The 14176-nt window shown below is 38.0% G+C and overlaps 2 protein-coding genes and 1 long non-coding RNA gene across 4 annotated transcripts; all 3 read right to left on the reverse strand.

Annotated features, from left to right (window-relative positions):
- Window positions 1-1204: 1204 nt before the first annotated feature.
- LOC135625445 (uncharacterized) lies at window positions 1205-1922 on the reverse strand. The gene is made up of 3 exons (XR_010492052.1): window positions 1689-1922; window positions 1420-1508; window positions 1205-1292 (listed from the first exon to the last, which is right to left on the reverse strand). It is a non-coding gene; the product is annotated as an uncharacterized LOC135625445 (long non-coding RNA).
- Window positions 1923-2527: 605 nt separating this feature from the next.
- Window positions 2528-6437, reverse strand: LOC103978532 (cysteine proteinase 1-like). The gene is made up of 4 exons (XM_009394357.3): window positions 5947-6437; window positions 5742-5861; window positions 3390-3636; window positions 2528-3043 (listed from the first exon to the last, which is right to left on the reverse strand). The coding sequence occupies exons 1-4, from the start codon at window positions 6406-6408 to the stop codon at window positions 2763-2765; spliced, it is 1110 nt and encodes a 369-aa protein (XP_009392632.2). The 5' UTR covers window positions 6409-6437; the 3' UTR covers window positions 2528-2762.
- Window positions 6438-7518: 1081 nt separating this feature from the next.
- LOC103978548 (uncharacterized) lies at window positions 7519-12057 on the reverse strand. 2 transcript variants are annotated; one of them, XM_065130293.1, is made up of 3 exons: window positions 11301-12057; window positions 9625-11144; window positions 7519-8061 (listed from the first exon to the last, which is right to left on the reverse strand). In XM_065130293.1, the coding sequence occupies exons 1-3, from the start codon at window positions 11998-12000 to the stop codon at window positions 8002-8004; spliced, it is 2280 nt and encodes a 759-aa protein (XP_064986365.1). In that variant the 5' UTR covers window positions 12001-12057; the 3' UTR covers window positions 7519-8001. The 2 variants fall into 2 exon arrangements, with proteins under 2 accessions (XP_064986365.1, XP_064986359.1); XM_065130287.1 differs by having other exon boundaries at window positions 9625-11165.
- Window positions 12058-14176: the final 2119 nt, after the last annotated feature.

Genomic DNA, 14176 nt, shown 5'->3' on the forward strand with positions numbered 1-14176 from the left:
AGTCCCACAGCAGCCTGTGCTATTATCTAAAGTACAATGTCAAACATGTCTCCAAGGGCAGCAAATAAGACTCCATGTTATACTATTCATGCAAGATGACCTACATCTTATAGTCCTTCTGGCACTCAATGGCACAGCAGTAAGGGAATCAAAAACCAAAATAGTCAATGTAATTATTGTAGACCATCTACGTTTTCCTGTATCCTATCAACCACATTGTAAAAACCTTTAATACATCTTATTAAATCAAGATGACACAAATTCTTTTAAACAAGAATGAGAACTAATCAAACATCAATATAGCATGAGGGTAAAAAATTATCATTTTTTATCTTCATGAACAACTTTTGCTTAGCTTCAAATCTAAATTTGCTCACACTCAACAAAGGGAAAAAAAATTATAGAACAGCAAGAAATCCTTCTTATGATAAAATGTTGATGGTTGTCATCACCAATAAGCTAAGATCAATCATGTTTTCTTTGTCAAATTTCCTAAAATGCAATGTAGTAGTAAGTTGGAGCTGAGTTTAGAAAAGCTACACTTTGGAAGATCCATGTTGTACAAAAGAACACTTTAGATACCAAAACAATAATGATAATACCAAATGGTTTAACACTTGTTATTTACATTTATAATGAAAACTTCAAACCATTCACAGAATAACAACTCTCACTTAAAGCTCCTTATATACTCTCTCGCATAAAGTTCTTTGTACACTCTCCAACACATTCCGAAGAATTGTTCTTTCAACCTTAAGAAAAAAAATTCAAAGTGTTTTTTTTCCCCCCTACACTATATGATACCTATAAAATAATCAAATCCTAATATTCAAGGTTTACTTCCTATATTCGCGGAGCAACTTGAATTCTATTTAGTTCACAAAAGCAAAACTACATGAGACCAACCAATTAGAAGAAATAAATAATGCTGCAACTAGCAAACTGCGAATTAAGAAGCTTATGCAAAGCATCTCTTCATTTATTAGGTGCAAGCCCTCAAAATCAATCAGTAGCTACATCAGGATCAGAACTAAGTTGCACAGAAAACAGACCATTCAGCATGCATAGTTCATGCAACATCAACAGATGAGAACCATCAGGAAGAAAACAGATAAGACTACAACATGACAGTATGACACTCAACCAAAGATGTCTTTTTTTTTACCGAATGATCGAACTCCGGTTGCTACTTCTTGGCGTTGCCTTTGTTTTTGGAGTCGGTGGCGCCTCCCCCTCCTGCTGCTGCTCCTGCAGCCTTCTTAGCTGCCTTCTCCTGCAGCGCTTTCGCATCCCTACGCAACATCAACACAACTCTAGATCAGGTTATTCCCATCAATTACCGCATCAATTGGAGTATCTCTAGAAAGAAATCAAGAACATGGAAAACGGAACGAATCATTCAGATCAAGGGGAGGATACCTCTCGCGGCGCTGTTCAGGGGTCAGGCCGTCGTCTCTCTGCTTCACCTGAGCCTTTCGGGTTTGCGACCTCTGTCGGTCGACCTCCCTCTGGTTTCCCCGTGAATCGGAATTAAGAGAAACATCAACACAGACGGAAGACAAAGAAAGAAATCGTCCGATTATACTAAGAAAAGGTCGAAAACCGATCAAAAATCGGAGATCGTGATCTCAGGTTAAACAATGGGGAATTAAAAGACAACAAAGCCCAAGAACTGAACCGAAATCTACCGATCTCAGATAAGGATATGAGTCATCCTCCTCCCCTCTTGCAGGAAGAATGCCTCCGCCGACTAGGAACAAGATGGTAGGGCGAGACCAATGGAGGCGGAGTCTGGAAGGTTCCAATAGGAACTGAGATAACACGAGGCATGCACGGTTGTGTTTCACCTGCTAGTTTACGCGCGACGCATCTCGCTTGTTATACGCGGGGCCCAGCAGATCAACATCCAATCACAGGAAGGCAGATGTACGAGTGGCTTTTAGGGAGTATCTTTATTACATCCGCCCCGACTTGCGTGCCATCGACGCGGGATCGGGGTCGGATCAGTTCGGTGGTGCAAAAGCACATCGGTCGCCACGGTTTCGGCCTGACTCGATTACCCAACTTTTCATTGGTTGATACATATGGATCCCACGTAAAGGGCAAACACGTTGCGTAGAGTCCAACACGTAACATTTAGGGAGAGAAAGAGAGAGAAAGTATCTCACCCGGGAGAGATATCTTTATTTCTATAATTAATTATCTTTGATATTTCGATTCTTATATTTATATTTCTATCAACAAAATCAACAACATAAAAAAATAAAATTAAATATTTCACTTACATAAGTATAAAAATCTTAATAAATTTTTTCACTAATAAAAATCTTAATAAAATTTTTAAAAATATAAAAACCGTACAAAATAACTAATTTCAAAAAATAATATATAATTAACTTAAACATAGACGTTTGTCTTAATCTTAGTGGATATCAACATGTCCAATTATCAAGAGAGATAAAGATGTTAATAAGATAAAAGGAAAGTAAGCAAAGAACAAGTCTATAACATGCACAACAATGATAGCTAACAGAAACCATGAAATCATTTTTACATATAGCTTTTACATCAAAGAGAACTTACAACACCACATGAACATACACGTACTACAACCTAGTGTTTGCATGGAAGCTGGCAAATAATAGTATCTTTCAATAACTACAAGCAGTTTTAGATGCCAGAAATAACTCCATGGTTATGGAGTTAAGAGTATGCCCCTTTGCATCAATACATCCATCACAGTGCACAAGGGCAGATGATCTTTACTGATCTTGTTGAGTGTGAATTGCACTCACAGAAGAGACCATGGAATCCACTCCACATATATTTCGACCCCTGCAGATCTTGTAGTAGCCATGCTCTCCCCAGTTTTCACCCCAGGAGTTCTTTATGATCCAGAAGGGCTTGTCCTTTAGGCGAATTGGTGAATAACCAGCAGAACCATAGCCCACCAGGAGCACACCATGATCCAAATGCCTTCCACAAATATAAGGGCATGAGACACCTCCTATATATGTTTGCATGAACACTGAATTTATACCAACTGCAACAAGGATGACAGACATGAGTAACAATCCCATCATCATATGAAACATGGAAAAAATGGAGTAAAACTAAATGTTAATTCATCACAATGTGTCATTTGTTATCCGCCCTACATAATGTGTTGATTTCTCCATCATCAGTGATCAGTCATTGGTTGTCTTATAAAGGTTGTAGCCCGTGATAGGAGATCAAGGCACAAATGAAAACCAAACACAAGAATAAAGAAGGTGAGTCCTTTTTTTGGTTGACTACCTATTCCTAGTGAATTGTAAAAAGCTATTAATGCAGATACTTTTCCTAATTCAACCAGATAATGACATGAAACTTGGACTAAGATCACCTACTTGCAAGAGGGCCATGTTTCACAAGGTTTGCAGCAATTTGATCTTCATTAGTGGAGATAACACTGAAGTTTTGAACTGAAGCAGCAATTTTCGACTTGTCAAACTTGCAAGAACCACGGTCTGTCCCAGTGTAAGGGTAGTCTTCCTCCCGCTCAAGCCCACCAGATTTCAGTAAATACTGGAATGCAGTTGTCATAAGACCGCCATTGCATCCTTGGTCGCATGCATCAGGTTCATCTGAATCACACTGCAAAATTATGAAAAATGCCTCGAGTAAGAGCTATAATAACACTGACCACAAATATACCACATTGAAAGTTAAACTTTACATTCCTCACAAAAAGTTGTCACCATTACTGGCTAGAGAATAAACCAGATAATGTAAAGTACTTGTATGAAGAAATAGATCAAGAAAAAAGGAGCAAGAGCTAAAATAAATATAGAAGGTTAGGAAAAGTACGAAATTTAGCCACAATAAACTGACATCATTGGAGTATGGCACTACAACAAAATGTATCTTTACCTGTAGTTTATAGTTATATATCCTTGTGGTTATCACTGCAGCAACAAAATGGGCACTTGGCACATGTGATGTGTCCAAGAGTTGAGCTCATATTTGCCAGCAGTAATGAAGGCCGCTTGTACCAGATAGCCTATTCTCATAGATAAACTAATCCAGATATTATGGAAGGAATAGAAAGTTTTGACAGAGTCATTTAATTGAATATTGTTCACAGTTCTATAAGCTGGGCAGAATTATATGACATTTTGACGATCAAGACTCCATAAAGTTAAATATATCTAGATCTTTCTTTTTACACACATCAGGAAAGAGAATGCTGGTAAATCTACAAGCCAGTGCAAAATTTCATATTATAATATAATCTACAGTTCACAGCATAGCAGTTGCTCTAAGTTTTGCCAAAAAGAAAAAAAGAACATTTCAACTTCTGGTGTGGAATCAATTAACTTCCAGATAAATTGAAAACTAGAAAACATAAGAGTTTCAAGAGGTTAATAGCCTTCTTAATGATATCAACCATAGCAACAGTTCTCTCTGCTATGTTAGTGTCACTTTTACCTCATAGTATTACTCTAGATCCAGAGTAGCCTAGAGATGAAACGATTCCTCAAATGTCTGTATTTGTAGGTTATACCATTTCATTGTCATCATTGATAATTCCGACTGGATATATCTACACATCACTTAACTTCATAATAGATTAAAGAAAAACAGGTATGATCTATAAAGAGTTTGAGTTGATGGTGCACTAGATCTTGAACTTTTTAATAAAAGATCCAATGCCAAATTTATGCATTACTTATCATAATTGTGTGAACGATAGTGTTTGAAGAACAAGATCAAATATCTTATAAAACAACTAATTGTTACATTCTGGACGGATTTTTATGACAATTATTACAAACATATAAGTTATTTCTATTTTTCTGAAGATGACCTTTATTTCACACGTAGGCCCCATTTTGGGTTCTACCCACTTACACCCTTCCTACATGACCTTTGCCTTCCATTGCATGCTTGCATAGAAATCATCCATGTAACATGAGGCAAAAGGTATGTAGAGGGATCTTAAGTGGAAATAAATTTAAAGTACAGGAGACCTTTAGAAATTGCTCTAGGATTATGGTCATTGAACAGACCTCAATGTGATAAGCAATTTTCTTATCCGGCATTTATTGTGGCAAGTAAATGAGTTTAAATTGCAAATGAATAGATCAGTGCGAATTGAAATAAACTTTGAATAATGTTGAAAAGGATCCAAATCAATCATCATAAAAGTCAAATGGAGAGAATAGGAACGAAAACAAAAGAAAATATAGTTTCTAAATATTCCAATTGGAACTGGTAAAGTATAAGCTATACTACCCAATAATACCCCATCATCGAAAAGTGAAAGAATCTAATGTACATCACTGCGAACCAAATATGTTTGCAGTGTATCCTTCAGCTGAGTTGTTGCCTGTCAATAATTGATCTAAAAAATAGGCCGTGCACTATAATTAAGTGTGATAAGTGCTCTGTCCTCATGTACTTTCTCAAAACCCACATCTTAAAATGATTCGAGCACTTCCCTGCAACACTCTCAGACCCTTCAATCCAAAAAAAAATAACCTTTTCCTGGAAGGGTACTTTCACTTACTGTCAAATAATACCACCACAAGCTAATCAAAACAAAATCTTCCATCTAAATAACTATTCGGAACAACTTCCACAAGGCATAGAGTAACAGAGACTAGAATTTGACTAAAGGTTCTCTCTTTTTTGGACTCAATTAGAATAAGGTGGAGAGAGAGAGAGAGAGAGAGAGAGAGAGAGAGAGAGAGAGAGACCTCATGATCGCAATCCACGAGCTGCTGCTCGCTGAGGCTTTCTAGCTTTCCGGTGGCCAAAAAGTTCGCCCCTTCCAGAGCCCCTGCGGTGCTGAAGGACCAGCACGAGCCACAAGAACCCTAAAAAGAAAGAGAAAAAGATGATATCAGGACAAGCAAGCGAGAGAAGAAGTAAACGAAGGATCGGCCGTTAGATCTAGAGGACCTGATTCTTGACGCCGGTGACGGCGCCATAGTCCCTCCAGTCGAAATCAGTGGGGAGATCGTCGGTGGGGAGGATGGGGGCCTCGTGGGTGGACTTGTGGGCCTCGGGGCGGCGGAGGCCGAGGTAAGCGCGGCGGAACTCGGCGGGGGTAAGGTCGGAGAACTTGGTGACGCCGTGGATGGCGGTGGGGTCGAGCCGCTGGTACCGCGCCGCCCGGTGCAGGTTCGCCTTGAACACCTTGAACCGGAGGTCGCGCTCCTCCTCGTCGGCGTACGTCTTCCCGAACCGCCTCACGAAGCTGGCGAAGTGCGCCTCCGCGCTCAGCGCCAGCTCGCCCTTCTCGTCGTCCACCACCTGCAGGATCAGCGGATCGCCGTCGGCTCCTGCGGCGATGCCGGAGAAAGAAGAGGCGGCCGCCACCGAACACAAGAGGAGGAGGACGGAGACGAAAAGGTGATCCATTGACGAAGGGTTAGGTGGCTACTGCTCGACCTCCTCCTCCCCCGCCTTTAATCCGCTCCTTGCGTACTGTGATTGGTGGATCACGGACCACCGGATAACTGACACGTTTAAGACACCATAAAATATCCTCTTAATTTCAAATAATAGTTACCATACTTGACCAGTAGATACCCAGCCGAAACCCTTCATTTATTGGACAATTTGACGGAACAATATAGCGCGACCGGTTTTCTCCCAGTAAAGAGACGGGTAAACAAACGTGTAACTTAGACCAGTAAATGGTTAAGTTTTACGCTATCCGCATGGAATGTGTTCCTCATGGCGTCGGGCTAACGACAACGTTACTTGTACTCCAAAGCAACAGCCGGAACGCCATTTGATAACGTGGTTAAATGCGACGGGTCCCACCAGCTTTGGAATGGATCGTCCGCTACGAGAGGAAGAGTGCCGCGTAGAGCCGAAATTTAATACTCTTATAATATTGCTTAATAATTTCATTGGAAACTTAAATTATCCAAAGGAGTAAGTCACGAAAAAATTACCAATTTATGGAAATCTTATGTAATAATTATGGAAATCTTACGGGGATGGATAGATACGTCTAGTTAAAACATATGGGTATAGATGGGAATTACCAGCTTCGGAGGGTGTGTTAACAGCATCCAGCGGGACCCACACCACCGACCAAGGAGAAGGCAACATCAGCAACCATCCAACTTCATCTACTTGTCATGATCACCAACTTATATACCGGCATTAAATACATTCGGTTTCTTTTTCGAAATTAACATGCATGAGATGCATAGCTGTCAGGCAAATATTCTAATGAATAAATGATTCATGAGAATTTGTTTTCTGCCATGTTAAGCTGGATTTGTTTCTAATTTCAAACATCAAGCAAATCAGAGTTGTACTTTCTGTCTAAGAGAGATCTCAGCAGAAAATAGACCACTAAAATATTGACTAAATCTTCTAATTTGGATATACTGTAATTAAAGGATTTCATCCAAGTGTAAAGTTGAAGAAAAACACAAAGATGTGTATTTTTTGTCGAGCATTATAACAAACAGATGATTGTTTTTCAAGGATCATTGAATTGTAATATTTTTGTCCTTTTAAATGTTCACCTTCCAAGTATAAGATGGAAGAATCACAAGTGTCCACTACTATCTCTATCAGGTAAGAACAAGTAGCAACATAGTACATGATAGCACATATATTCTAGCAGTTTGATCAACAACTACATGACCTTACTTTGCTGCTGGAGTAGATCCGAACAACAGACTGCAGTGCAGCGGCACAATAACAAAATTGTCGTGATGATTTGGCAGTAATCATGGCTGAAACTTCAGTACTTCACCTTTAACTATAACTCTCATCCTACAGAGCACCAGCTTAGCCATGGTTAAGTTTGTCTAATTCTTCTGGTAGCAAGTCTTGCTAAAATGTGGTTCACCAATCATGAACAGAAGTTTTGGAGTGTCAAAATAATCACTAACCGCAGGTTTGCTTCAGATGCATAGCACAAAAGTTACTGCTCTGCAACTCCATTTGAAGCAGCTTCATTCTGCATGCCTAGTTCCTTCTTGCAATTCAAGTGTTGCTCTCACGTAGTGCCCCAGAAACACTGTGACGCCTTTTCCTCAGATTAACCTGAATTAGTTGGCTGTAAGATAAAGATAGAGAAGGGATAATGCGGAAAAGACAGCACAAAGAATGTCATATGCATCTAATTAAAGAAAATATGAAAATGAAGAAAGAACAGAGTAATTGAGTCAATTACATCATTGAGATGTAAATTCCCTGTAATCACAAAAAAAAATAGCAAGTTAATGTTGTGAAGCCTACACAAACCACCAGCAAAAGCTTGACAAATTAACCTGACCTCTGCACTTTTTAGAAGTTCACCTCTCAACAGACAGTGTAGATTCAAAACTTGCCTACAACAGGATTGTGAAGGGGAGCTTTTACTCCATTGGTCAGACAAGTAATTAAGTGAGAACTTGACTTTTGATTCAGTTCGATGGGAGACAACATTACTGAAGCAACTAATCATCATTGGTGAATGGTTAACTTGATTCATTCAGTACGCTTGGGATAATAAACTTAAAAAGCTACACTGATTTTAGCTTGCTATATGACAGTATTGCTTCTGTATGACTATGTCTCACAAGAACTAGCGTAACTATTTTACTTTGTCAACAAGTAATCGAATCCGCATGGCAAAAATCCCAAACTTTTCACCATCTTTTTGGAAGCAAAAAAAATCTGTGAACTTTCTACAAAAAAAACTTTCTTTTTCATCATCCACATCATCCTATATGCATATTGCACTGCTTAGAAAAATTAATAGCCGGACTACCCACTTGTTTACCTCATCTGAAATCAAGACCATCAGAGTAGTCATGTCTAGATGAGAGGAGACTTCTCAACTGATCATAGAATCCATTGTTATCAGGATATTTTATGATTATTTAGCACCAGTTATTTACAGCAATAAATGACGTTGATTTTCCAAAAGCCACATTTTAGGCCTTTGCAGGGTCAATAAATCATAATCTAATCAAACAAGTTCATATCAAGATTGGTAAAGTCCAAGCCTGCATACGGATAGACCAAAGGATAACCAGAAATGTCCAGTCCTACCTATGGTGACAGTCCAGTACGTTATCAAATGATCATGCCAATTTCCGTTGATCTCAGTGGCTTTCAAGAATTTCCAATAGATCCCAACAAGTACAGTCATTTTGAAAGGGAAAGAAAGGAACAAAAAGAAATTTTATGATATAATTCAACATCTGATCAATTCAGCTGATTTATACTGATTTCAGTCCTAAATCCTTAATTAGATCCTGAACAGCATCCTAAGTTTGTGGACTTTGATGTGGATACAGATCTACATGTATAACCAAATTGGGCCAAAGTAGTGAACTCTTGTTAAGACGTGATATGCACATGTGCGGCATATTGTTGGCAGCACCACATAGTTTGATAAACCATGATAGTCTAACACTGCAAAAGTCTAGCAGAGGTGATCTCATCCGATTGATATCCAGTACTGTGAAAGTCCAATTAGAAAAAAATGTACAAATTGATGTGTAAAATAAAAGTCAAACTTTAAAGAAAAAGCAACAAGGAAAATACAGAAACTGAAAATTAAATTTCAGTTTCAAATCTTTATCATGTGAATGTCAGATGCATATCCTAATGGCATACCTCGGAAGATAAAGGTGGTAAAGACGATTGGTGTGTGCTTGTTCCAGGTCCTGCTTCCTTTCTGATTTCTTGAAGTTGACAAGATATTTCATCTAAAAGTTGTAAATTGTTGGCTTCCTTTTCTCTCTGTTCCGCTGACAAGTTCAACTTTTTTCTTCCTTGTTGAATTAGCTTTAGCCTTTTTCTTAAGACCTCAACTTCATTTTCAATTTTAAATCTCTCATTGTCGACTGCTGATGTTGAACTCCTCCTTGGATGAAACCATGAGGCCCTCTGTCGTGAACTATCCATGGAGTGCCCAGTCTTTGTGTTATCTGAATGGCTTCTATGGATATTCAGTTCGACATATGTCCATCTTGTATCTGAATCAGGTGTTGAAGGATCATCAAGTACATCTGTCATGGATGGTTCATTTGTGGTGTTATACTCGTAATATGTGCTTGAAGTGCATCCCTTCTGGGAAAAGTCCATCTGTTCCACATTTTCATTTTCATCTGGATCTGTTTTATCATTTATAACATGTACATCAAGTACGGATGCATCAGTCTCAAACTGAAATGATTCAGTAGTTGTTTTAGGTGTATTTTGACCATGCCTCATACATAAATCACCAATAGGAACTTCTGTCTTAATTTTTCTATTTCTTGCAGTATCTTCATCATTTGTGTCGGAAGTCAGTTCATGACTTCCGATTTCTTCCAACTCATCTAATTTGCTTAATTTCTCACAACCAGATCTTTCTTTCTGCATAGAAGATGTGAAGCCTTCCATTGTCACCATGCTTTTGTCCTGCACATTGCACTCATCTCCAATGTCTGGTGTTTTTGGATGAACCTTCTCCATATTATGCTTTTGTATTGCATTTTCGGCTACACTAACCGACATGGGCATCCTGTCAAAATGAGAGATGGAGTTCTGTTTCTTAGCAACCAAATGCCCACGATCATCAAGAAATTTCATTTTATCCTTCAACTTTTCCTTTTTCTCAATGGATTTATGAATCTCTTCTAACACGAGTTCAGGGTTATAGGACGAGCCAAAGGAAGGACAGCGATTCTCTCCCAGCAGCTGTGCCACATCAATCTGATAATTCTCCAATGGCTGCTGAACATCACCATCATTGAACATCATGGCCCGATATGCTTCAACTTCCTTTTCCAGAACATGTTTCTCTCTTTCCTGCTGCAATATTATCTCCTTAAGAATCTCCATCTCTTCCTCGTCATACACGGATTTCTCTACGACCATCCTCTGGAACTGCCGAGCTTCCATTTCGATAGAAGCCTTCTCCTCCTGAAGTCGCGATATCATCGCCATCGCTTCATCAGCCGCAGTAGCAGAAGCACTCCTCTCTTTTTCTAGATCAAGATAGAGGGCAGCAAGAGCAGAGCGCTCTCGATCAAGCACCTCTTTCAGATCTCTTATAACGATAGACTCATTTCCTTTAGATCCACAAACTTGCTTGAGGCCACATGAAGTGTCCTCGGTAAACTGTGTTTTGGTGCTTGAGATATGATTCCCTGCCGTGGTACACAAAGAACCTGTGATAGCAAGTTGCTTGTTTTCACACATTCTATATTAAGCTTCGAATCATACAGGCATTTCAATATCAGCAAAAGTGTACCTAAAGAAATTATGAACGTGTGACGGGAGATTAACAAGTTATGAATGCTCACCTAAAATCCGATCAGGTGAGGGGATGTCTTCAAACCCTCGCCGCTGCACTTTGCAGCTGAAGGGACTGTCAGCTGTTCCTCCTGTTCCCCATCCAAACTGCAAAGGTGGCGAAAGTGAAGCGGGCCGAGATATCCTCCTAACTATCATACTTTTCCTCCGTCGCTGCCGGCGGTGAACGGCCGGAGGTGTTTCAGCATGGAGAATATCTATTCCATTAACAACATCCATCTGGTCTCTGCCAAAATAATTCCCAGATTCCGCTCCATCAGGCAGCTTCAACCTGTTCGACGCACTGGGTTTCCAGACAGAGCCACACGACTCCTCCTGCTGCCCTCCTCCTCCTCCCATATCTGGTACTCCTCGAGTGGCGGCTCCAAAACCGCAATCTTTAACAGCATCATCATCGTCGTAGCAACAGCAGCGGCGGCGACAATGACGACAGGCGAAATCGAAAGGAAACCTCCCGCGGACAGCCACGTGAACGCCGTCGATCTTGCGGACGAGGTAGTCGTCACTACAGGAGCAAGGGAGGGAAAGGCCGAAGAGGGCGAGGAACTTGGAGGCGAGGTAGGTGAGTAAGGCGCCGCAGAGGAAGAGGTAGGCGAGGGCGAGGTCCAGATAAACGCCAACCAAGGATGGCAGCGTCCAGCTCCGGATCGCGCCGCAAGCGGGGGCGCTCGCCATTGCTGCTGCACCCATCACGATGGGAGATGGAGGTCTCGGTGAGGGAGGAGGAGATCGAGGAAACGCAGCCGATTCAGGGAAAAGAGCAATGTATTTGCCCTGTCGGGTCGTTCAAACTGGTTTATGGCGCGTGCTTTTCACGTGCCATGTGGGAATAAGCAAAAGAAATGGTTGCCATATACATGCATCATAATAAAATGAAGGAAATAAAAAGAAGGTTGTCATAAATAAATAAAATATCTCCTAATATTATAATAAATGAAATTATTTTGTTTCATAAGATTATTGCCTTCAAAAATATATCTATTCATAGGGTTAAATGAAAATATCTCTTTTTTTTTATCTGTTCTAATAGAAGGAGACTGAATGGAGATGTTTTGATGCCCTTTCAGAAAAAAAAATATATATGGCGGAAGAGATAAATTGATTTATAATGGTAAAAATATTTATGAGTATTAATTTGGGTCCGGTGGTACTAAATACTAATCAAATTAATGTCTAATTATTATCGCATAATATGATATTAGAATATATAATAGGGAATACGATAATAATAATAAAAAAAAAAGTGAGAAATAGTCATCAGTGGGCTCGAGAATTTTAACAAAGATTATCTTTTGGAGCTCAATGTGCACTTGCAAATGCTTTCCCAATATAAATACCTCTAATCTTTGAAAGTTCTCATTTGATTTTTTTTTTTATTTGTAAAGAGTAAATAATGAAGGTAAAATTTAAACTCGATAAACTGTCATAACTTATATTAATTAAATTAGTTAATATTTTAATTATGTAAAATGATAAGTAACGAAAGGGGGATTCGAATTCATAACTTTTATGATAAATTATTTTTATTAGATAAACTAATTGACACATTCATGTTTAAATGTTTATAACTATACTCTCCAACTCAATCTTATTTTTGATACTCATCTCAATAATCAAGTGTGGTCGGCTCAATTACCTTAATGGATTAACGACCTTTGTTTATCTTAGATTAAGATTATAAATTTATTGATCTTAAGACGTATGATAGGTTTGGGAACACATTTGACATATGTATTAAAGATCTAATGCATATTTTTAAGTATGAATTGATATTTGATAAATTGTATTCAAATCGTATATGTTGAAATACCAATGTTATATTAGAATTAGTATTTTAGTATTTACGATATACTAATATAATTTTTAATTTATGAAGATATCTTATGATATTATCTAAAATTATAAGATTGTCACAATGATTTATATTTTCTATAATGTGAATTTTTTATTTATTTTATTTTTAAAAAACTAGTTTTTTATTTGTATTTATATAATTATATTTTTTATATACACTATATTTGGGTTATATGAAATTTTTTACAATATTACATATATATACTTATTAAATTAAATAAAAAATATGTTTAATTATAAATAAATATAAACAAAATTAAAAGGATAAATTTGTCATAAAATATTAACACATATAATATAAAGCTTTTATTTATTGTTCATTCAACACTTAAATAATTTCATAACTACACATTCCCTAAACAAAATTCTCTAATTATATATTAAAAGTATAAATAAATGTGTTATGTCAAATGTCAATGCCCCTCTTCACCAACAAAGATATTTTGGAGTGAATTAGCTGCAAGGTGGTGACAAGTCAAAGGTTGCTTGGTGACTATCTAACAAAGGATATAGATGTGGTGAAATGAGATCTCACCAAGGGATTTTAATTGGATGTCTTATGTATATTATAGCAAAACTTAATAGGATTTTAATGTTTATTATAGCAAAGTGTAATGTCAAGTGTTTAATTTTTTAAAATTGCGTTAAAAATTGATCGGAGTAATTATTATGTAAAATGTAAGAAAAATAATTCTCTCACTAATTTAAGCCTAACTCAGTCCAGAGGGCAAAACATGCAATGCGACCAAAACCACATCTGCATGGATACCAACTTTGTCATGCTCTTATCCTTTTACAGACTAAGGACAAAAAGTGGGACCCATACTTACAATATCTCACAAAATATTCAACACTTAATTTCATGTGGAAAAAATAGTTTTATACTGAATATTTATGTGTTTTTGATATGGTCAAATTATTTTTTCAGTGCCTTCCGATAATGTTAAACATTTTATTATCTTTTAATCATGCATGACTAGAGGAATAATAACGTGAAACAAAATTATTTGTT

Source organism: Musa acuminata, chromosome BXJ1-3, assembly GCF_036884655.1.
Source record: "Musa acuminata AAA Group cultivar baxijiao chromosome BXJ1-3, Cavendish_Baxijiao_AAA, whole genome shotgun sequence".
Taxonomy (NCBI): domain Eukaryota; kingdom Viridiplantae; phylum Streptophyta; class Magnoliopsida; order Zingiberales; family Musaceae; genus Musa; species Musa acuminata.